Source organism: Tachypleus tridentatus, chromosome 7 (genome assembly GCF_004210375.1).
Source record: "Tachypleus tridentatus isolate NWPU-2018 chromosome 7, ASM421037v1, whole genome shotgun sequence".
Taxonomy (NCBI): Eukaryota; Metazoa; Arthropoda; class Merostomata; order Xiphosura; family Limulidae; genus Tachypleus; species Tachypleus tridentatus.
The window spans coordinates 175,577,882-175,604,938 of record NC_134831.1 but is presented as its reverse complement, the minus strand read 5'-3'; the positions used below and the strand labels follow the sequence as shown (position 1 = coordinate 175,604,938).

The 27,057-nt window shown below is 33.7% G+C and overlaps 1 protein-coding gene across 1 annotated transcript; it reads right to left on the bottom strand.

Annotated features, from left to right (window-relative positions):
- Positions 1-371: 371 nt before the first annotated feature.
- LOC143257880 (uncharacterized) lies at positions 372-23,405 on the bottom strand. The gene is made up of 9 exons (XM_076516906.1): positions 23,124-23,405; positions 21,767-22,354; positions 16,989-17,671; positions 13,418-13,572; positions 6,839-6,949; positions 4,974-5,169; positions 3,935-4,142; positions 2,237-2,422; positions 372-1,810 (listed from the first exon to the last, which is right to left on the bottom strand). The coding sequence occupies exons 1-9, from the start codon at positions 23,403-23,405 to the stop codon at positions 1,523-1,525; spliced, it is 2,697 nt and encodes an 898-aa protein (XP_076373021.1). The 3' UTR covers positions 372-1,522.
- Between the last annotated feature and the right edge of the window lie 3,652 nt (positions 23,406-27,057).

Below are 27,057 nucleotides of genomic sequence, written 5' to 3'. Positions count from 1 at the left end.
ACAAACTATAGATTTCTATATCGTAGAAATATGTTAGTATGTTTCTAAACATACAGATAATAAATCAGTTTCCATCTGTGTTTGGTAATTGTTAAGCTATTAAAAAATATATATTCAACCCTTTAAAAATAAGTGTCACGTTTTTCAGCTAAAAATGTGAAATCCAGCAAAGTTGTAAATATTTTGTTTAATTAATTATACATTATATAAGTGCACGTAATGAAATGCACTATCTTTAGTGCAAACATTGCACGTTTGACAAATTGTACTACATGTATTGAAAAAATATAAAGTGCTCATTATTTGTGAGGAAAAAATTCGATAAACGTTAGCAAGAGTAAGAAAAAAAACTGTACAAGTACACATATCGATCTGTTCCTCAGTGCATTTATTCAAACATCATTAGCAGTGTCCTCGTGGGAAGAGAACACTATTTTCTTCCAACTACATGTTGTTATTAACGAAATACCCTAACTGAATATAACTGACTATCATATATTATTATAACTTAGGCCTTTTTGTATGTTACTCTGACCCATCAAAATGGTGTCTTTTACGCTGTTATTATCTCGCTTTGCGAGTAAAACCTTTTAAGCCTAGTTATAGTTTTAAAAATTTGTACTCGTAAATTATAAAGATTGAGGTTACCATGTACATATAGTGTGGTTTCTTGACAAACACTGTTATAAGTATGAAACTGTAAATTTTTCTTCTCAATAGAATACGTAATTTCATTGAAGAAAAACAATCCAGGAATGACTTAAGCTGACGAATCATGACATTATATGCTTGTGTTAAAACATGTTTACATTAAGTATTAGAATCCAGGTACACACACACACACATTAATAATGTGCTTAGAAGTGGAAGCTACATTAGCTTTATTAATTTCAATTTTTTAGGCATATCTTTGTTTACCAGTTACGAGAATAAATATTGTTTATAGATATATCATTGTTTATAGGGATAATTTTGTTTATGAATATTCTTACAGAAAATATTACAATCTTAAGTAATTTCTGTGGATTATTTGTTTGCATTTATGCATATATTTATAAGTTACATGTGTTATTTGTAGGATGGTGAAAATGTTAGCTTAGAATTGTAAACGTTACACATTAATAACGTGAAAGTTAGTGGTTTATAAAACATTTATTTATGTAAATCATTACGATTTGCTAAATTGAAAAGAAGTTGCGACCTGTATGAGTTGATTATATCTAGTCCTCTTCACCACACCTTTGCTAATCTTTCTGTTGGCTTCGTTACCAGTTTACCACTTCGCTTTCCAGATTTCTTTCTAATGAAGCCACTCCTCTGAACAACAGTAATTTAACTGACGTATATATGATAGTTGGAGATCATGACGGTCCATCTTTTATTGTTTCAGTCTGGTTTGAATCGATATGTGATGATTGATACTTTAATAACCCAATCCCTTTGGGTCCATCCAGGTTTTGTTGCGTCCTTGTGATTTTCCTACTTTGAAATTTCAGAAAACGATGAATGAAATCAAGCTGTTTCATCCTGTGATAACGACCCCTCTGTGAACACAGGGACCATTTGTACCTTCCAAGAGAGATGGCCAGAGGTATGTCTTAATCTGATCAGAATCCTGATTGGATGAATGGAATCTCACGTGTAAATTACTGTTGAAGGTGCGTGTTTGATAATCTATGACAAAGGGTGGGGTCTGGGTGGCCAGGCCCCATGCTAGTCTTGCTGTGTCCCTCACGTACTGAAGGAGTCCTTCACAGGTTTTAAGGCACGGGTAGTCATACAGGGTGGCCCAGATCTGGGAACACACCTCCTGGACAGAAAACATGGTAGTAAAATTTAATATACTATCACAATTCAATAATAAGTAATGGTTCTAGAAGTAAGGACAACCAAAGTACTTCAGTATGTGAAGTAAAAAAAATATGGAAAGATGAGAACCTAGAAATACTCTTAAAAATGGAGAGAAATAAGAATCTAGAAATTTCTTAAAATATATAGAGAAATAAAAACCTAGAACAATTCTTAAAAATATATGGAAAAATGAGAACCTAGAACAATTCTTGATAAAAATAGATATTGAGAAATGAGAACCTATAACAATTCTTGATAAAAAGAGATGTAAAGAGTTGAGAACTTGGTTTTCACAGCTACGTCATAGTTGTTTGGAGTGTATTATTTTCTGAACGCAGTTATGTTGATGTGAGCGGATTACTTTAAGAATAATAATTTTACGTACCTCGACGTTAGGGTCAATATTGAACGTGTTCACTGTAGCCTTAAGATAGAGATCGACGCTAGCTTCCACTTCTTTTATCGCGATCTCCGAGTTCAAGTCACGCATCACAACTTGTGGAATATGTAGTGTGTTTCGGACCTTGTTTTTAATGGCTGTTATCGTATTTTGTACGGAACTGAAGGCTAGCTGTGATGAAAAAACATGTACACCACGTGTTAGTCATGTATAATATCAGGATAGCTAATGCTTTGACGGTCACATGAATTCAACCAGACATCATTTAACCCGACTTCGCATGAACCTGTTTTGCTTTTATTTGAGGTAAACGTCGGAATTTGATCTCGAGAGTCATTTACCGGCAGACTAGAGGGAAGGTGGACAAGAACACCCATCCGCCAACTTTTAGGCAATTCTGGTGTTTGGTCGATACTTTTATAACGTACAGGTAACTGGACTCGAATCACGAAACTTCACGTCTAGCTCGCTACACACTGAAACGAGCCCAGTCCGTTAACGAATTAATCATTACGGTCACATAAACTACTGACTTCGATAACGGTAATACTTCTGTTCTTTTTGTGTTTTGGTTTGAAGACAACCCGCCCTCGCTGCTGCTTTATCTAGGCTGAATATGTTTATATCATCTAATAGCGATTTTATGGTTTGATATCACGTGCCTTTCAGGAACCAGGTGCTTCTCTGTGATCAGCAAATATGTCATAGTGTGTACAATGACACCGTAAGAGATCTTAGATAGCCATAAGAGACGATGCTATTTCACCCAGGTAAACCGAACAAAATATCTACTGGAGAAACTCTGGATCGGAAATAGTTACTGATTAATTAAAAATATATCTACTTATATTTAGAATAAGATGAAAATGCAGCAATTCCCAAACTTTGTTTAAAATAAATTGTATAGAATTTCAATTACAAGTCTTTAATTAAAACTACGATCATATGATTTTTTAAATTCAGAAGGTTACATAATTTTTGTAATGAATCTTTCAAGACGAAGTCACTATGTACGTAAATTTGTAGTTTTTACTTGTATGGGGCCTAGCATGGCCGGGTGGATAAGGCACTCGACTCGTAATTCGGGGGCGAGGGTTCGAATCCCCGTCGCGCTAAACATGCTCGCCCTCCCAGCCGTGGGGACGTATAATGTGACGGTTAATCTCATAGCCCAAGAGTTGGCGGTGGGCGGTGATGACTAGTTGCCTTCCCTCTAGTCTTACACTGCTAAATTAGGGACGGCTAGCGAAGATAGCTCTCGTGTAGCTTTGCGCGAATTTCAAAACAAACCAATCACTAGTATGGAGGGTATACCAAAATGGATATGAAATAGAAATGGATTAGAAGTGGAGGTCTGTACAACTTTAAATATTAAACAGCATTATATTCCAACTTACAATTTTTACAGAATGAAATATTTGATTTCAGATCAGGTACGATAAATATAGACGCAATCAAATTATTTTAAAACTTTTGTTCTTGAAAATGGTCACACCAGCGATCAAAACGTCTTGCACTAATATGGAATCTGTCTTTCAGTAACAGTTCTAATTTGTAATATAATACTATTTAATATTGAAAGTTTTACACTTGTGACCCATAGAAGTTTCCAAGTTTTATATTTATAGTTAAACTCTAAATAAACTCCAACTGTTTGATTTATTTCTATAACTAAACACTAACCACAACAACAGAGAAGAGGATTTTCGACTTTAACTCATCAGCATACTGAAGTTCTGGAAGGTTCTCCAAGGAATCCAACGCATCTACACGAGCTTGAGCGTACAGATTACCATAGCGACGAATCAAAGCTGTTGGTCTTTTATCTCCGAGTGAAACATTCTCAAACTTGACTCCACGTTCTAGCATCTTCTGGGCTTGTTGTGCTAATCTATAGTAGGTCGTAGTTGTAAATACAACGAAAAAAGAAAAAGGGAAAGTAATATTTAGCTATAATATCAGTGTACTAATACGTGACCTAGTGTATAAATAATACAATTTGTATGAAAAAGAACTACTTATATCTATGTAATAGTTACATTCCTTTCAGAGGCTACAAAATGTATTTAATAATTCTGTTTAAGAGATTAACAATGAATTCGCTACAATGGATGTAACGATAATTACAATTTATGATTCAATGTTGAATGAGGAAATGTTGAAGTAAAATCACAGCAGTTAGGCCCGGCCTGGCCAGGTGGTGAGGAGCGCTCGTTTCGTAATCTGAGGGTCACGAATTCGAATCCCCATCACACCAAACATGCTCGTCTTTTAAGCCGTGTGGGCTTTATAATAATGTTGCGGTCAATCCCACTATTCGTTGGAAAAAGAGTTCCCAAAAGTTGACGGTGGATGGTGATGACTAGTTGACTTCCCTCTAGTCTTACACTGCTAAATTAGGAACGGATAGCGCAGATAGCCCTCGTGTAACTTTGCGCAAGATTCAAAACAAACAAACCACAGCAAACTGTTAGTTTTTTTTTCATTTAGTTTTTTTAATTAAAGAAAAAAAATGACACCACTGGGGATACATTCACTTATTACTAGAGATAAGAGAGTAAGAAAAAATATTTCAGACTTTTTAACTGTCGGTTATTAACGTTTCTCTGTTTTACATGACTACTGTTGTTTAACTGTCAGTTAACGTTTCTCCATTGCGTGACTACTGTTAATTGTCAGTTATTAACGTTTCTCTGTCTTACATGACTGCTACTCATTTTACCTGTCTGTCAACAACGTCTCTCTCTCTTGCATGACTGCTATCGTTTTCTTCGCTTTCTTGAGTTCAGTCTGTAAGAAGTCTATTTCTTGTTTTAATGCTTTCATCTGTAAGAGGTCGTCACCAGTTTCATCATCTAATATGGCGCCTTTATTGACTTTACCGGAACTATTTTCGGACTTGTTACAGGAATAAGTTCCTAAATGTATAAATACAATATATTTAAATAAATAACACATATAAATAACTTACCAGTATGCAATATTCTTAGTTTAACTTCAGAAAATAATGATGAAAATTAATACACTTTTGATGAAATCTTTAGAAAATTACAGATTTATGTGATGACTCCATTCAGCTGTGGTATAAACTGCGAATCGAAGGTTCGAAACATGATACCGCTGAAACGTTCTTATTTTCAGTTATATGAGCATGGTAAAGGTATCAGCCAAACCCTTTAGGCGGCTAGGAGAGACAAACAGAGTATATGTGACAGAGAGTGGTGTTTGGCGGTTGTCTTCCCTCTGGTAAGTAGTTTAGAGGGTGATGTTGGATGGTTTTCTTCCCTCTGGTAAGTAGTTTAGAGGGTGGTTGTCTGCCCTCTGGTAAGTAGTTTAGAGGGTGGTGTTGGGTAGTTTTCTCCTTTCTGGTAAGTATTTAGAGTACGTTGTTGGGTGGCTGTCTTCCTTCCCTCTAGTAAGTAGTTTAGAGGATGGTTGTCTTCCCTCTGGTAAGTAGTTTAGAGGGTGGTGTTGGGTGGTTTTCTCCCTTCTAGTAAATATTTAGAGTACGTTGTTGGGTGACTGTTTTCCCTCTAGTAGGTAGTTTAGAGGGTGGTTGTCTGACCTCTGGTAAGTAGTTTGAGGGTGGTGTTGGGTAGCTGTGGTAAAGATATTAATATGAAGGTTAAGTGTAGGGGCTTCTGGTATGATTAGTAATCCCATGTTCTAATAATGAATAAAACTACTGAGCCTTTTTTTTAATACAATATTACCTCATGGCCAATCGAATACTGGTTAAAGACATAGAATTAGTTTTATGACACGTTACAACAACACGATCAAAAGGTGTTAAAGACATTTTTCATTTACATTGCTACTCTGAAACAACGACAAACAATCTTTTAATAGTTGTGTCGAACACAAACGTGCAGATATGAATTCTCAATAATTTTACAGATTAACAGTTCAAACCAAGAGTAACAAAAATATGACATTCTTCCTTTTAAGACATATGTCCTTTGAAAAACTTTCCTTTGGCCATGGTCAGATGATTAAGGCAGTCGACTCGTAATCCGAGAGTCGCAGGTTCGGATTCCCGTCACACCAAACATGCTCGCCATTCCAGTCGTGAAGGCATTACAATGTGACGATCAATCTCACTATTTCTTGGTGAAAGAGTAGTTCAAGAGTTGGCAGTGGGTGGTGATGACTAGCTGCCTTCCCTCTAGTCTTACACTACTAAATTAGGGATGGCTAACGTAGATAGCGCTCGTGTAACTTTGTGCGAAATTCAAAAATAAACAAACAAACAAACAAACATTCTTTGGTAAAACTTTAGATATTACATTCAATCTACACACGTTCTAGCGATCTTTAAAACATGTACTTAATATTGGTGATAAAGAATAATGAAACATTTAATAGGTTGTTTTGGTTGTGTTAATGCAAAGCCACATTAGTTTGTCTGCTGTGTACATAAGGGAATCAAATCCCGGAGTTTAGAATTGTAAGTCTGTGAACTTACCGCTGTCCTACCATGGGGACATAAACAACAGATCCGGGTTTGTGAAACTACGTGAAGCAAATTACAAGTAAAAATAACGCAATGTTTACAAGATATAAAGTAATCAAAAGGTGATATTTTACCATTAGAAAATTTCTCTTTGTCATTGGACTTCTGGGTTTTATGGCAAGAACTAAGTTTCTCCTCAGAAACAAACACGTAGTTTGTTTGCTTCGTTGTACATTCAATACTACCTGAAAAACAAAATCATTGCTACAGAACAATAGAGTTCAGATACATAAAAACACACATTCCTTGTATCTAAGAACGGCTGGTATGGGTATTAACACTTTTACTAATAAAGCAGAAAACAACTTTTGGAACTCCTTAGGTCATCTTCAAGTTAATACCAATACTAGCCGTTCTGAGGCACATTTTCATTTAAATTGGGTTTCTCGTAATTACGATAAACATATACTTTGTTGTAGAACTACTGACCCTGGTATATATAACAAAACTCGTACATTCTTGTAGAACTACAGACCCTGGTATATATATAAAACTTGTACATTGTTGTAGAACTACAGACCCTGGTATATATATATAACTTGTACATTGTTGTAGAACTGCAGACCCTGGTATATATATATATATAAAACTTGTACATTGTTGTAGAACTGCAGACCCTGGTATATATATATATAAACTGGTACATTGTTGTAGAACTGCAGACCCTGGAATATATAACAAAACTTGTACATTGTTGTAGAACTACAGACCCTGGTGTATATATAAAACTTGTACATTGTTGTAGAACTACAGACCCTGGTATATATAACAAAACTTGTACATTCTTGTAGACCTACAGACCCTGGTATATATATAAAACTTGTACATTGTTGTAGAACTGCAGACCCTGGTATATATAACAAAACTTGTACATTGTTGTAGAACTGTAGACCCTGGTATATATATAAAACTTGTACATTGTTGTAGAACTTGGTATATATATATAACATTGTTGTAGAACTGCAGACCCTGGAATATATAACAAAACTTGTACATTGTTGTAGAACTACAGACCCTGGTGTATATATAAAACTTGTACATTGTTGTAGAACTACAGACCCTGGTATATATAACAAAACTTGTACATTCTTGTAGAACTACAGACCCTGGTATATATAACAAAACTTGTACATTGTTGTAGAACTGCAGACCCTGGTATATATATAAAACTTGTACATTGTTGTAGAACTGCAGACACTGGTATATATATATAACTTGTACATTGTTGTAGAACTGCAGACCCTGGTATATATATATATATATAAAACTGGTACATTGTTGTAGAACTACAGACCCTGGTATATATATAAAACTTGTACATTGTTGTAGAACTGCAGACCCTGGTATATATATATATATAAAACTGGTACATTGTTGTAGAACTACAGACCCTGGTATATATATAATATGTATTGTTGTACATTGTTGTAGAACTGCAGACCCTGGTATATATATATATATATATATAAAACTTGTACATTGTTGTAGAACTGCAGACCCTGGTATATATAACAAAACTTGTACATTGTTGTAGAACTGCAGACCCTGGTATATATATATATATATAAAACTGGTACATTGTTGTAGAACTACAGACCCTGGTATATATATAAAACTTGTACATTGTTGTAGAACTGCAGACCCTGGTATATATATATATATAAAACTGGTACATTGTTGTAGAACTACAGACCCTGGTATATATATATGTATATGTATATAACTTGTACATTGTTGTAGAACTGCAAACCCTGGTATATATATATATATATATAAAAACTTGTACATTGTTGTAGAACTGCAGACCCGGGTATATATAACAAAACTTGTACATTGTTGTAGAACTGCAGACCCTGGTATATATATGTAAAACTGGTACATTGTTGTAGAACTGCAGACACTGGTATATATATATAAAACTTGTACATTGTTGTAGAACTGCAGACACTGGTATATATATATATATATAAAACTTGTACATTGTTGTAGAACTGCAGACCCGGGTATATATAACAAAACTTGTACATTGTTGTAGAACTGCAGACCCCGGTATATATATGTAAAACTGGTACATTGTTGTAGAACTGCAGACACTGGTATATATATATAAAACTTGTACATTGTTGTAGAACTGCAGACCCTGGTATATATATATATATATATATTTATAAAACTGGTACATTGTTGTAGAACTACAGACCCTGGTATATATATAAAACTTGTACATTGTTGTAGAACTGCAGACCCTGGTATATATATATATATAAAACTGGTACATTGTTGTAGAACTACAGACCCTGGTATATATATATGTATATGTATATAACTTGTACATTGTTGTAGAACTGCAGACCCTGGTATATATATATATATAAAACTTGTACATTGTTGTAGAACTGCAGACCCGGGTATATATAACAAAACTTGTACATTGTTGTAGAACTGCAGACCCCGGTATATATATGTAAAACTGGTACATTGTTGTAGAACTGCAGACACTGGTATATATATATAAAACTTGTACATTGTTGTAGAACTGCAGACACTGGTATATATATATATATATATAGAACTTGTACAGTGTTGTAGAACTGCAGACACTGGTATACATAAAAATAAACTTATATGAACTGCTTTAATGTTGCGTCTAGACACGTGTTTGATTACAATATTCTTGAAAACGAGAGACTTTAATCTTCACTTTAGTACAATTCCTTTCCTGTACAAACTTTTTATAGTGAAGCATACATGATACGTAATGATGTATATATGAAACCTAATGATGTATGTGAATCTTAATGGTTTATATATGAAACCTAATGATGTATATATGAAACCTAATAATGCATATATGAAATATGTGACATACGTTTAAGTAAGATATTCCTCTTGGTTTTAGACTAAACCTCCTCTCATGATAACGTAGTTTAAGTTCGTATACTATTTAGGAGCGAAACAAGTTAAAAAAACCAACTAACAACTGATCGTTCCTGCAGTGTAAAGTAGGGTTTCATTATTTGATTTCAAACAGCACTAACGTTCACTTTACTTCAAATTACATGCAACCAACATAACTTTGAGCCAAACAAGTACGTTTAATATGTCTTAATGCAAGAATCATGTATCCTAAATTATTTTGGAAGGTAAGCCATTTTCTTCAAGTTATAATGTTTTTATTACATCACCCAAGTATTAAATTCAACCAACAATAAATTCTTATATTCAATCAACATTTACTTTCAACCACAATTTTTGTTTTTTGGTTTATTTTCGGAAATGCACTCAGAACTACAAAAGGAATACAATACGCTAGCCAACCAAGATGTTGAACTGACATGGAAGTCAACAGCATTATAGGCGAGTGTTAGGTTAGTCTAATGAAACAGTGGGACATAACATTCACTCTTATAAAAGAAACCGTGACTCCTTGTGCGAAGCACAATTTTGTGGCGATGGAACGAAAACCATTGGCTTGTTGATTCACAGCTCGGTACGTTAATCACTTGGCTACTCGCAGTCACGCTGGAAAGAACATACCACAGTAGCGATGTATTACATCAACTCAGTTCTGCTCAAATATGTGAAATGAATGATGTTAAACACATGAGAGGTTAACGCAATCTTCCCCCTACAGTTAGTAATTTTAACTCACCATTTTACAAAACAATGAACTAATACAAACCATTTAACATTCTTTTAAACTTATGTTTAACAATTAACACCCGGGGTTCGACTAAAGTAGTTCTGGATGTGTTTTTCTACTTATTGTTTCCTTCATGTTAATGATAAAATGCAATTTTAATATAAATTTGAAATGAAAAAAATCGAATACTTTTATGTTAGCATTGGTAAGAAAACACTTATACACTTTAAAAGTTACTGTTTGAACACCATTTAGGAAACTAGCTTTTAATGTCTTGTCCTGTATTTGTAAATAACATTTCAGAAAATCTGACGAGTTCTGGTTTTGACCGAAAGGCCTCTTAGACACTGACTTGTGGGAAACAAACAATAGATCTGAAATGCTACTTTCACATTTTTCTGATTTAAATCCCGAAAAACAAGATATACAAATGAAAAAGGATGCTAGAAAAGCAACTGAACAAACAATAATTACAGTTTAAGTGACTTTTATAACGAATAATAGGCGTGTTATACATGTATGAATTCATGTAATCATTCAGCTCATACAGCTTATAATTATTATCAACAGATGGCAGAAAAATACTAACGCAGTTTTTTTATCCGAGGCTTCTAGCAACAGGTTGGGAATAATATAATATAGTGTGAAACTGTACAGAAACCTAATATCAAACGCTTTTGGCATTACTGAACATCTAATACGAAGACTGATATGTGCTGTTATTGGTTACGTTTCTTATCAGTATCACATGTATGAAATATTGAATGTCGTGTCAGGAGTTCATGTCTTGAACAAAGTTTCGGTCTGAAATGCCAATGAGGCAGTAGAACTTGAAAAGGCTTAAGTGAGTAATATTTAGTTTACATAAAAATATACTGAAGTAATTCATTACTTCGTTAACGAAGGTCATCTAAAGTAGTTCATTAACAGACATTAAATTTTAACAAATATGTTTTTAACAGGAATGCAACCGTGGGATAGTGGTAATTTAAGGAATTTTCAAAGCTAGAATTCAGGATTCAATTCCCGTCGTAGACACAGAAGAAACCTCACGTGGCTTTGCTCTAATAATAAGCGATTTTAACAGAAAATATTCACTTGTTTCTTTGAGTCACTAGAGAGAGTTTTTAACGATTTCTGTGAGGATTTAACTTTCAAGTTCGAGTGATTTTTGTGTTTACGAATGTTAACTTCAAGCGAATACCAAACAAAAATCTCAGTTCAGGCTACACTGAACCGTCCTGTGAAACTAATATTTAGATATCTTGTGTTTGTGTATCAGCATAATTTTAAAACTTTAGTTATGTTTTACATACCGATATGGAAGTAGTTCGCATTGTTTTTTACTGTTTAACAAAACGTCTTTTGAACTCGCCTCACAACCAGCATTTCTTTTCGTCGTTCTATTGCGTGACTTGTATTATCTTAGTTAAAAGATAGCATGATGTTAGAACTCAACGAAAAGAGAAATTATAAAATAGAATCAGCTTTAATTAAATCCTGGGGTTAAGACGGTACAACTGATAAAAGCAACCTCTCGAACAGGTAAGTGAAAGATGATTAACTGACGTAAAAACCATGCAGTTTCTGACACTGATCACTGATGTGAAACGTGGAGATGATATACCTATCAGGACTAGCTTATGGAACGACGTTAGAGAAACTCGATATCCAAAAGATGTCTTCCTCTCTACAACTAAGTTTATTATAGGGATGGTTGAGGATAGGCCTCAAGGATAAATGAGGGTCAAGCATGCGCCACTAGGATGCTCACGTGATATGATTCAACGGTTTATTAACTCCGTTCCATCTGAAAGAGGACTAGTTAAAACCAAACTTCAAAAAAAAAAAAAGTAGTGTCCGAACAGCAATATATTATTATTTGGTTCAACCAACAAAGAGAAAGAAAACCGAAAAAAATAATTGCCACAAAAAAGAATTCCAGTAATTGTTGGATCTTGAAAAATGCGCACGTATGACTACGTGAGAAACTTCGTAAGTTTAACTCCCTGCGTTCCTTCTTTTAAACTAATGGTCAGATCTTTGAACAGAATAGAGGAAGTTACTTCACTTTTATGGAGTCCTTAAAGTTGAAAGTTCGAATTTTGTTCCTCCGATCTACACTCTGACGTAATAATGGCTAGCTACGTCCAACACACAAAAATGAAGAAAAATAATCAGATGTGGAACATAATCCTTACAGAAAGGTATGTGTCAACTTTAGCAAAGTTCACACACTTGGTTTGGCTATACTATTAGGTTAGTCAACTGACTAACCTATAAATGTCATAGTTCAATAGCTCACCGGATAAGACCTCTTCTAACTGTGACCCATAAAATAATATTTCATTCAACAGTAATACAATAGACATTAACTGCTTAAAAAGAAACTGTCTACATAATAACTCATTCAGTAACACAACAATACATTCAACAATGACTTATTCAGTAATATAACAACACATTCAACAATGACTCATTCAGTAATATAACAACACATTCAACAATATAACAGTGCATTCAACAATGCCTCATTCAGTAATATAACAACATATTAAACAATGACTCATTCAGTAATATAATAACATATTAAACAATGATTCATTCAGTAATTAACAACATATTAAACAATAACGCATTCAATAGTATAATAACACATTCAACAATAACTCATTCAGTAGTATAACAACACATTCAACAATAACTCATTCAGTAATATAACAACACATTCAACAATGATTCATTCTTAAAATATAACAACATATTCAACAATGACTTAATATAACACATTCAGCGATGACACATTCAGTAATATAACAACACATTTAACAATGATTCATTCAGTAATATAACATATTCAACAATGACTTCATAGGGAATATCTTATCAAACAAAGAAACAATAATTAATCTTAACTGAACATTATTAGATCTCAGAATTTTTTTCCTCCCTTCAGTCATTAGGTAATTATTCCACATGAAAGTTAATAAACAAGTTAGAGTATAATTACATGAACACATTTTGTTGATGACAACCAGGAACAAGTCTTGTCTTGTTTTCCTCTTCGTTAGATGTAAAATGACGTTGCTACAAATTGTGAGGTATGTTCTCAAGAGTTCCCTTAGGCCGTCTATGAAACTCAGAACTTGTTCACCAACTATAAGGCTGGGATCAAGTTCCAATATTCGTGTAACGTTAGTGTCACGTGATCAAAGCAGTTTACTAAAATTAAATCACTTTGTGAAATTACTTTACTAAAAGAACACAACGGTCTCATTATTGAAACGCGACATTAACTGTTCCTCTTATCATATCCATCTAGTAATGACTTAGGGAACTAAGTGCACGTGCAAGAGGGGGGAAGGAATAAAGTAAAATAAGATAATACCCAGTGCACCATGAAAGAACCTGCTTGATGATCATTCCCAAAGATTAAATAAATGCTAAGCAAAGAACTTTCATCTACTTGTGTTAAATCCAAGTTTTAAAGCTAAGGTTTCAACAGTCACACTCGGGTGAAGTCATTTTAGGCTTAGCAAGCAACTACTATGATAGCCGAGTTGATTAGTATTGATGTAAGAGTTGACTACGTCATATTAAAACTGAAACGCTGTTGTGGGTTAGCCACTGTATAATAACGTTGTATTATTAACATAGTAGTTAGTTAAGACTAAACGGATAACAAACTGGCTGAAGGAAAATATAAATTTGAATGTCTGGTTGTTAACATACTGGTTAATTAAGACTAAATGGATAACAAACTGTCTGAAAGATAAGATAAATTTGAATGTCCAGTTGTTAACACACTGGTTAGTTAAGGCTAAATGGATGACATACTGCCTGAAGGATAAGATAAATTTGAATGTCTTGTTGTTAACATACTGGTTAGTTGGTTAGTCAAGACTAAATGGATAATAAACTGGCTGAAGGATAAGATAAATTTGAATGTCTGGTTGTTAATATTCTGCTTAGTTAAGACTAAATGAATAACAAACTGGCTGAAGGATAAGATGCATTTGAATGTCTGGTTGTTAACATACTGGTTAGTTAAGACTAAATGTATACCACAATAACTGTAAACTAAGATTAAATCAGAATATGTTAGAAGGTTTCATCATTAATTAATGTTGCTGAACGTATTACCTTGGTAACAGTCATCCATCTCTTCACTTTGGTTGTCTATGAAACAATAATTTAAATAACACTATGAATATCAACAGCTTCTCACCTATAGCTTTGTACGTGAAAAAGAAATAACGTTAAAGTACACGGTGAATAAATAGGAAAGTTATCAGATAACATTCGAAATTAAATATTTGCTTTTACATGGCCAGAACTTAGCAGCGTCTTTGTTGGGTTCAAAAACTTGACGTAACCACAATATATTCAGCAATTAAACACCGCATGTTTGGGAAACTTCTGACCCACTTGAAATGTAATTTGATATCCTCGTAGTGGTTGTACATACTGCTGTTTATCACATTCCTACACCAGGGGGCTGTGGCTAAATGAAGTTATCTTGACGATTTGGTGCAAGACACGAGCGATTAAACACGTAGTTTTAAACTTTGTTTTTGGTTTAAACACTTTTGTAACCATCAGATGTTCCAAACCTTCTGTGTGTGCTCGAAACATAAGTAAGATAAATTTAAATGAGGACACGTCGTGCAATGAGTATTGGAAATATTAGAAATTTATTTACTTTCAGAACTACAAGCTGATTGAGAAAGGGGAAAGGTTTATATTAAGTAGTGTTTCTAAACTTTTAATGTAGTTATTGTGTCTTTCTATTCACGTGCCAGTTGTAACATAATAATTACATTAAAATTTCTTTCGTAAAATTCACTTGCAACACTACACAATCGTATAGTATCCACGATCCAGCACTACGTGTAATATCCACAGTGAACACGATCCCTCACTACAATTAATGTCTATTAAATCCCACTGCATGTAATATCTACTAATTTCCACTGTAGATAGCATTTACTAACCCTTACTATACTAATTTACACATCTACCACAACAAAAACAACCTTGGACAACTTTACGCCAAGCACTAGTAGATGAATAATTGTATCTTAACACAACAAAGTCATGTAATACACTGTTATACCATGTTTTAAAAGAGAGTCATGTTATATAATATACCGTTATACTGTGTTTTAAAACTGAGTCATGTAAAATAATATACTGTTATTCCATGTTTAAAACAGTCGTGTAATATAATATAATATAATATAATATAATATAATATAATATAATATAATATAATATAATATAATATAATATAATATAATATAATATAATATAATATAATATAATATAATATAATATAATATAATATAATATAATATAATATAATATAATATAATATAATATAATATAATATAATATAATATAATATAATATAATATAATATAATATAATATAATATAATATAATATAATATAATATAATATAATATAATATAATATAATATAATATAATATAATATAATATAATATAATATAATATAATATAATATAATATAATATAATATAATATAATATAATATAATATAATATAATATAATATAATATAATATAATATAATATAATATAATATAATATAATATAATATAATATAATATAAAAAACAGTCATGTAATATAATATGATATTATTCCGTGTTTAAAAACAGTCATGTAATATAATATGTCATTCCGTGTTTAAAAACAGTCGTGTAATATAAGTTAATATTATTCCGTGTTTTGAAAACAGAGTCATGTAATGTATTATACTGTTATTCCGTGGTTAGAGTTGTTGTTGGTTCCTTTTTAAACTACTAAAGTTGACAATTCTGGTATTATACGAAAGTGATCTTGGTCAATAAGAAATATTGTTTTTATATATGAGAAATACAAAACATGTACATGGTTAATGTGGGCTTCATTAAAAATGTAATCACCTAATGAGGGTTTATATCTCTTCGTATAACAAAACATACCACTGGTATTTTTATTTTATCCAATATTTGTAATACATAATATGATCGATTCACAACCAATGACGTTCATAGGTTTTATATTTCACTGAAAAGTGATAGAGAAAGTGTCAAGTCATGATGGTGTAATGCGTTTAAAGTGACATAGAAAGTGTCAAGTATTGATGGTGTAATGTATTCAAAGTGATAGAGAAAGTGTCAAGTCACGATGTAGTGATGTGTTTAAAGTGATACCGAAAGTGTCAAGTCATGATGGTCAAATGCGTTTTAAGTAACACAGAAAGTGTCAACTCATAATGGTGTAATGTGTTTAAAGTAACAGTGACGTAGTACGTAACTTACTCATCAGATCGATAATCTAATACGTAACTTACTCATCAGGTTTAATCTAGTACGTAACTTACTAACCAGGCCAATAATCTAGTACTTAACTTACTCACCAGACCAATAATCTAGTACTTAACTTACCCACCAGCACAATAATCTAGTACTTTACTTACTCACCAGCACAATAATCTAGTACTTAACTTTCTCACCAGGTCAATAATCTAGTACGTAACTTACCCATCAGGTCGATAATCTATTACGTTACTTACTCACCAGGTCGAGACAAAATCTCTCTAGATGATCTTCTGCTGAACGGAGAGTTTCCGCTCATTATTGCTAAAGCTGAATCTGAGTCGCTATGATAACCAGAGATGTCGCTACTGCTGTCCGTGTCTTCTTCATTTACTTTGTTAATTAGCTCGATTATTTTCTGATAGCTCTGAGAGAATTTCATCAGAACCGGAGCAACAATGACGTTTGGGTTGATGTCCTTAACTTCCTTCTTTAGTTGATTGAACTGAAAGAGGACGTCTTTATCGAATTCAACTCGCTTCTGTAAAACGGAGAGCAGATGGATCAGTAGCTGGTTTGAGAGGATAGGTTCCACGATATCCAGAAATGTTTTATTTTTAATCAAACGTTCCTGAATTTCGTCTTGTCGCAAACTCAACAGCCTTTGGTGACTAGATTTTGTTGGAGCAGGACCATAGCTCAGGGAACACGATTTTGATTCTTTGGGGTCAAGACTGAAGACATTGAGTTTTTGAACGATAATTTTATACTGGTGAATCGTACGCTGAAACTCAACTTTCAGGGCATCGAAGAGGCCCATCAGAGCATTGTTTGAAGTTTCCACCACACCATGGTTACCTAATCCTTCAATGGCTCTGTTTAGAGCTCGTCGACGAGAATATAATTGTTTCTTGATGTGTGGGTCCAAACGAACTATGATCTTAAAGATAATAATTTTAAAATTGTTTTAATATAAAATAGTGTACCTTAGCTGAATATGATCGTAAAAAACGTGAAATTAGTAAGTGGCAGCTGTTTTCAGTTTTAAAATCCTAATTGGACGATTAAAATTCTTAAAATTAAACGTGAAACTTTCTATATAAAAATGAATACAAATAATTATTCTATACGTGATGTAGAAAATATTGTTTTAAAAAGAAAACGAAATAGGCTTAACAAATCTATGAATAATTTAGAAAACAGATTTCTCTGAGAAACAAAATAGGCTTAACAATTCTATGCATAATATAGAAAACATTAGTCATTACGATCTACTTTTACGAACAGAAAGTGTTTTGGTGGTATAATAAACAATAATATTCACCCAAACATGTTACCAACCACGGTTTAACAACCAAGATGTCTCATTGTTTATTTTTTCTTTTAAAGCAGGCTTAAACAAAACATAATGGACTGGTTTATTTGCTTAGTGAATAGCATAGGATGACTTTTCAGGTTTCCATCTAGTATTTCGAGATACGGAGTTTCCTTGGGGTGTCGCCTAAACTGTCAATAGCAATTGTTTCTTTTGAAGACAATGTAAAGTTCCGTTCAAGAGAAATAACCTTTAACCTTTTCTTCTTCTTAAGTCATATTTCTGGAACTTAGTACACTTGCAACAGTTGCATAGAAGAGAATAATTTTATATGTTGTTGTTGTAGTGACTTGGGACTTTCGAGGTCAGTTTATAGGTGAGTAATATAAGTAATATTAGTAATATAATATTATATATATATTATATATAATATCAATAATATAATGTCACAAGGTTAGTAATATAAATATTACTATCACAAGGTTGACAAGATAAATATTAGTGTCACAATGTTAATAATATAAATACTACTATCACAAGGTTAGTGATATAAATATACTGTTACAATGTTAGTAATATAAACATTACTCCAGAAGGTTAGTAATATAAATATTACTGTCACAAGGTTAGTTGGATGGTTTGGTGTTTTATGGCGCAAAGCAACTAGGCTATCTACTCCAAACATCCGATAAAAAGTTAAAATTAAATTTAGTAAAACTCATAAAAGGAAATTAAAGTAAAACAAAACAAAGTTTAAAAAACATAAAACCAATGTCTACATCTAGTCTACAATGTTAAGAGTAAAACTACAGTAAAACAAGTTGTGAAGGACTTTCACCGGAGCACATGCTGATCAATCAACAGTGCCACCCCTCCATGCACTGTCATTTCTGTATAAAGAAAACCTTCGAAAGATGACTGTATCAGCAGGTTTCAGAAATGTTTCATATAAGGAAAGAATACAGGATGGTAGGAAGCAATCGGTGTTTTGATGTCATCCATATTGGAATGTTAACCTCGACAGTTCCATTGTATCAAGGTGGCCATTTATATTTATGTGCAGGTGAATTGCGTGGATAGCCCTTCTATTTACGACCACGCCTTTTTTCTTTACTGTCTTTATTCGAGGGAGGTCTATCTACCTCCATGGATCCTGCCCTGGGTCGACTGGGCAGGTCTTTGTTGTTGGAAGAAGATTCCAGCGACTGAGGATGTGAACGAATGATCGTTTTGCATCTTGGGGTGGGAGAAAAAGATGTATTCAAGGAAATGCCCGTACCTGGAACCAAAGGAAGTAGACCTTGGGATTTGTTGGAATGTATGTAAGGGACAGAGATAGGTGTTGAAGTTGATTCATCAACTTTTTTAACCATGGAGATCGAAATATCAAAATACTTTTCATTTGGTTTTAGAACGATTTTTTGGAGGCACAGAGAGATCCGTCTGCACTCCCACTGTCGTAGTGGAATAAAGTGCAACAGCATATGTCCGAGATGAAGTGGTGAACAGCAATTTTCGAGCCTCAGGGTAAGTAATGTTTTGAATCGTTTTAAAATGCTGCACCTCTTTTTCTTCCAACCATTTAGGGCAAGAACGAAAGTAGGACGGGTGAGAGCCATTGCAATTGACGCAGTGAGGGTCCGTTTCACATTCATAGGCATTGTGGTCCTTGCAACCGTCAAGGAACCACGACATGATGTCTTCGAGTGGCCGAAATGCTGACATTGGAAACATCTGAGAGAGTTTGGAATGTATGACCGTACTCTGTAATTAAGGTAACTTGCCTTGATGGTGGCAGGCGGACGTGGTGACGTAAATGTCAAAATGAGGACATTGGTCGTCATCGTAACTTCATCTTTGCCAGTAGAGATACATCTCACTGCAGAAACTCCTTGGGTGGAGAAACCAGCGAGAATCTCTGTCTCAAGGATGTTCCTCAACTTCCTCTCAACAATAATTCATCATGATGAATTCAAAGTAGCATGAGGTGTAACCTCAATAGGTATAGTCCCAATCGCCTTTGAATGCAAGAGGAGTTCACTGTGTTGAGATGTGGATGTTTTCACCAATATGTCACCAGAGCACAGCTTCTTTACTGACTTTTGAGAGCCAGCAAGTCCCTCTAGTCCTTCTGAATGAAAAAGGGAGACATCTGCCCTAAATGTTTGTCTAAAAAAGTATGTAGTATAAGAAAATGAGGTACAAGTGTTACAGACGTTGAAGATTGCTGTTCAGAATCTGCAAGATGTGGTAATTTGCCAATGGACTGTTTTTTTACTACCGTGTTTCTCCGAAAATAAGACAGGGCTTATATTAATTTTCACTCCAAAATATAACACTAGGGCTTATTTTCGGGGGATGTCTTATTTTGATATATTAAAAAAATGAAGTTACAAAGTAAAACTATTAAACTAACCATTCAAAATAAACTATTATTAAACTATTAAACTAATTGATTAATACTTAAACAAACTAATTAACTAACTATTAAACTAATTAATAAATTATTTTTTTTATTTCTTTCCTCTTCCTGCCACTCTTAACTAGGGCTTATTTTAAGGGTAGGGCTTATATTAAAACTATCCCCAAAAATCACACTAGGTCTTATTTTATGGGTAGGTCTTATTATCGGAGAAACACGGTATTTTATTTAAGTTTTTATTTGGAGAACCCATAATAAAAACAGGAATATTTCGGTGCCCACTGACCCCACTCACCATGGAGCCCTATGAGGGGATGCACTACAATGCCAGAAAAGGTCACTGCAGCAACGCCAGGGTTTCGTGAGCACTATACCCAAACACCAGCATCAGATACAATGTTCACAACACCTGTTGAGAACATCCAACACTGGTACTTGGTTGACCCTAGTCCAAGTGGACCAGGCAATTGACCCAAGGGGCCACCGAAAGACTGCCCGTCTACAGGAATTCAAGGCGAAAGTGGTGTGTTAGGGTTGGACCCCTCAACCATTAGAATACTCTCCTCCCCTTCATGGGTTATCACGTACGGTAAACACGTGGGTGGATGTTTAGGTTCCACAAGAGATAAACTAAAAGAACATAACCTTCCCTGGGAAGTCCCCTCACCACGTACAGGAATCCACACCGAGGGGAACAAGGTTAGTAATATAAATATTAATGTCACAAGATTGGTAATATAACTATTACTGTCACAATGTTAGTAATATGAATATTGCTGTCACAAGGTTAATAATATAACTATTACTGTCACAAAGTTAGTAATATTAATATTGCTGTCACAAGGTTGATAATATAAATATTACTGTCACAAGGTTAGTGATATAAATATTACTGTGAGAGTGTTTCTAATATAATTATTATTGTTACAAGGTTGGTGATATAAGTATTAGTGTCACAAGTATAGTAATATAAATATTACTATACAAGGTTGGTAATATAAGTAATAGTGTTAGTAATATAAATATTAGTTTACAGTAAACTACGTTATAATATCAAATTAGAGAGTTATTTCGTGCATTTTCTGAGCTTGTAGAGAACTCATGTTATGGAGAGATACAGGTTTGTTTTTCTCATTTTATTATTTTATTAAGGACAAAGCTACACAATCGGTTGTCTATAACAAAACCCATTGTTATAAAACTTCAGATTTTTATGCTGTAGGGGATTCTTATATTTGTGATTTTAAACTAAAATGTTGTTAGTTAGTTAGCATCTTATTTTGCTTGAAGTTGGTTACCTTTAGAAGTTTCTTGCACGAGTGCAGATGGTATCCTATTGTGTGTGGACCAGGACGAGAGCTAGGACTTTCTTCATTATGTTGAGCCAGTAGGTGGATCATCTTCATCACTGTCCGGCTTGGCTGTAGAAGGTTCATGGAACAGCGAAGTTGATCTGACAGAAACATTCTGGCATAAAGAGCTTCCAGAATAGGGAAACTATGAGGTATGTCTTCCATGAGCATCTGCATTGGCAGATCTTTAAGGATGGCCTTGATGGTGCTGTGGCCAAGTCTACAGATGAAGATGGCAGCTTGCTTGTACCTTCTATAATCATACAAGAAGAAGAATTTGCGGACATTTAGATTGTTTATTCCAGGGTCAACCTTGGGGTCACTGATGCAGCCATCTTCTCTCCTCAAAAAGCTCTTTGTCCACTCCGAAGATCGCCAGGCCATTTTTGAAGTACTGGAACGAGTTGACCTTTCTGACCAGATACGATCGTTCGTAGGTCGTTCACCACGCTGGTACGTCCAAGCTGTCGGACTGGCAGTTTTGTCAACAGGTAGAAGTGAGGTGTGAAGTTTCTGGGATGTAAACATTATCACCTGGGTGTGAAAAACGTCTTCTGAGAGATTTTCTCTTCAGCTCATATGTCTTCGTTGGAAATAGTTCACCACGTATAGATGTGTATTTTCTTTGGAAATAGACTTTTAACATAGGCTACTGAAATTATTTGGTGCCGAAAATCAAAACAAACATTTCAACGGAAAACTAATGTTTTGCAATTCATTGATGGCAAAGAGTGAATGTCAAACGTTTCTTTAAACAAGAGAGTCTTAAATTGAAACTAATTGTGTTGAAAACTAACCAAACTTCTTAGAAAACACCATTACAACGCGCGCGGGCTGCTACAGTCAGATAAGGTAAGGTGATTGACACGGAAAGCCAGTTTTCTGTTATACTGGTCAGTCTGCACATACGAATTACACTGTTACTCTCTGACTGATCACCAAGAAATAAAAAGTTTGTTACTCTCACCCACCAAGAGGCACTCTTTCGACAACCTGTTGAACAAGACATACGCATGCGTATGGAGTCTAGCTCTAAATGAAGCCGTTTATCCGTGAAATAAGAAAGTTAAAATCGAAACATTCTGACGACACAAACTGACCATTAAATATTATCAGTCTCTCAGAGGCAGAGGAACATCTGATAAATAATTTTTACACGTTAAAATATCACGATAGTCATAATATTATGAATCAAATATCTGATATTACATGAAAAATGTTAACAACAGTTTTTTGACGAAGTAAAGTTATAACATGAGAAACCATAATTATTGTCTACTACTTTCTTTCGTTATTTTCTTACAGACACAGAACAGCCAGCATTGTACATGTTACTATTTTTTCTGTCTGGTAAAGACACAGGACAGCCAGTATTGTACATGTTACTGTTTCTTCTGTCTCGTGAAGACACAGGACAGTCAGCATTGTTCATGTTACTCTTTCTTCTGTCTCGTGAAGACACAGGACAGCCAGTATTGTACATGTTACTGTTTCTTCTGTCTCGTGAAGACACAGGACAGTCAGCATTGTTCATGTTACTGTTTCTTCTGTCTCGTGAAGACACAAAACAGTCAGTATTGTACATGCTACTGTTTTTTCTGTCTCGTGAAGACACAGAACAGCCAGTATTGTACACGTTACTGTTTCTTCTGTCTCTGTGAAGACAAGAGATAAGTCATGTATTTCGTACATTTACTGTTTTTTTTTGTCTCACAAATAGTTTACACTTACACAGAACAGCCAGTATTGTACACGTTACTGTTTCTTCTGTCTCTCTGTGATTCAAGAGATAATGCATGTATTTCTGTTTTTGTAGTATTTTTGTGACACAAATAGTTTACAGATGACACTTACACACATATAATATTTTAAACAGTTGACACTTACAAACACATAATCCTTCATATAGTTGACACTTATGACACATAATATTTTAAATAGTTGAGCACTTACACAACACAATATTTTAAATAGTTGATACTTACTTACATTTTAAATAGAACAAAATACATAATTTTTAAACAGATGACACTAACAAACACATAATATTTTAAATAGTTGCAATAACATACACATAATATTTCAAACAGTTGCAATAACATACACATAATATTTTAAACAGTTGACACTTACAAACACATAATATTTTAAATAGTTGACCCAAACATACACAATATTTTAAACAGTTAATACTTACAAACACGTAATATTTTAAATAGTTGACACAAACACATAACATTTTAAATAGTTGACACTTACAAACACACAATAGTTTAAGTATTTGACACTTACAAACACATAATATTTTAAATAGTTGACACTTACAGACACATAATATTTTAAATAGTTGACACAAACATACACAATATTTTAAACAGTTAATACTTACAAACACATAATATTTTAAATAGTCAACACTAACATACACATAATATTTTAAACAGTTGCAATAACATACACATAATATTTTAAACAGTTGACACTTACAAACACATAATATTCTAAACAGTTGACACTTACAAACACATAACATTTTAAATAGTTGACACTTACAAACACACAATAGTTTAAGTATTTGACACTTAGACACGCATAATATTTTAAATCTATGCTAACTAACCTTTATCTCAAACAAAATTTTGGCTTTTGATAAACCTTTATCATTAGCTGCTGTTAAAAAATTAAAGATTTATAGAGAAATAAAACCAGGGTTGTCTCTACTCTGAAAGGGTATGTTCTGTTTGTTGTTAAACAAAGAGTTATTTAATTGTGCTCCAGTCACTTCATGAGGATCGGAAACCGAATTTTTCGTTCTTTAAGTCCAGTGAGCTTTGGGGGAGTAAGTTTCCAAAGTTGAATTCAACTCAATTGATTTAAAAGGAGTGTTTGTTTTCCACAACCATTCTATTATAGACGTTTGTGTTTTTATTTTAAATTTTTATTTCATTATTTAAGATCCCATTTCGGGAAAAATGAAATTTGGTTAAAAATGAATGTCTAGGTACAAAACCTGAAACCAATAAATTGATTTGGCAAAGAACCAGTCATAAGGGCATCTTTCTTTTGCGTTTCACTAATAATTATTTTCCTCGGTACTTGGCGTGACTTTCACCTGAGCTATTTCTTTACAAGGCAACGACCAAACCAGTTTGTTGACACTAACGACCTCTTGATAACCAATGTTGTGATATCGTGCGAAACGAATACGTAAGCCTAACCAGCGAACCCTAACAACCATTAATGTTCATGTTTTTTTAAACACAGCGACGATTTTTTGGAATCAATACGCGCGTGTGAGTTAAAGAGAAAAAGGTTGTTTTTTGTGTTTCTGCAGCATATTTTGTTCCTCCTTAATGAAATAACGTCCTAATCATCTCATTTACATAACTTATTTTCTACGTTCATGTTTTAAACCAGAGAATTTGTGAGGTTAAGGTAATTAAATTAATTTTTTTTTAAAGAACAATTTCGACAAGTTAATCTGAGGGTCGCGGGTTCGAATCCCCGTCGCACGAAACATGCTCAACCATTCAGCAGTGGGGACGTTATAAGTGAGGGTCAATCCCACTATTCGTTGGTAAAAGAGTAGCCCAAGAGTTAGCGATGGGTGGAGATGACCAGCTGCCTTCCCTCTAGTCTTACACTGCTAAATTAGAGACGGCTAGTGCAAATAGCCCTCTCGTAGCTTTGCGCGAAATTCGAAAACAAACAATCGACACGTTGTAAAACAATGTCATGTTAAGTCAATTTCAATTATGTTATAAACCAATATTCTATAAGGCCAAGTTCAATATGTTATACACCAATATTCTGTAAGGTCAAGTTCAATATATTATAAACTTACATTCTGTGAGGTCAAGTTCAATACGCTACAACTCAATGTTCTGTTAGGTTACTTTTGATTTATTATTTATGCATATATATAAATACACCAAAATGAGCTGCAATTTAATGTTAAAAATTCAAATAAATAAACAGCTATTGCATTTGTTTTTATATCCTCATAGACGTATATTTGGGTGCAAAATTATAATCTTAATATATGGCTAGTACGTCACGTGAACGATAATTTCTAAAAAATATTAACTTTTCATAATTATTATTACACAGACCAAATCTAAAGCTTTGAAACTATTATCTGAGTATAGTTTAAGATATTAGCATTTCGCAAGTATTATCACACAGACGAACTCTGGAGTCGTGAAACTATGACTTGAGCTCACTTTCATATATAACTTTCACAATTATTATCACGCCTGTCAACTCGAAGTCCTGAAACTATGATCTGAGTTTCGTTTGAAATATTAACTTTTTGCAGTTAGTGTCACAGAGACCAAATCTTTAGTCCTGAAACTATGATCTGAGCTTATTACTAAGAATTATTTGCCTACAAACATTTATTTGAAAAATACGAAAAGATTTGAAGTTGATTCTCGTATAATTAAATATTATTTCATAAGAAAGAATTTGTGATATGATAAAGTAATACAGAAAGGTCACATTTCCAGAGAGTACCATAAAATATTATTTTAGTATAATATGAGAAATAAAGAGGCAAGCATGTGATCGTGTAAAAACAACTGTATTCCAAAGATTATGGTGAATAATGTGTATTGGTACAGCTGGTAGATCAGCGACATTTTGGACTAAGGAAGAGAAAACGGAAGTTAAAAGATTTAAATTTAAAGTTCTAGAATCATTAGAAACGTATCGATTACAGGTGGATATATAAACTGTAGCAATGTAAACCTAACAGATGTTCTTCACAGCTACATGTATTTAAATTAAAATGTCATTTCGAATTCTGGCACACAGCGATAATCCCTTACATACATACATGAATATTTACTGTCACACCAGTTTTGACATTTTATAGAGGTGGCGTTTCTGTCTATGTATACTGACAGGTAAATGTAAAGAGCAGCTGGCAGTCGCATGGCAATATTTTTCCCCCTATCTGCGCTGGCCTTCTCTAATTTAGCAGTGTAAGACGAGAGGGAAGACAGGTAGTCATCGCCACCCACCGCCAACTCTTAGACTACTCTTTTACCAACGAATAGTGGGATTGACCGCACAATATAACGCCACCACGGCTGAAAGGGTGAGCATATTTGGGGTGACTCTCAGATTACGAGTCGAACGCCTTAACCCTTTTGGCCATGCCGGATGTAGCCGATTGTGAAATTTATGATCGATAAATTTTAAGATATAGATTCTGAGAACCTTTTCAACTGAAA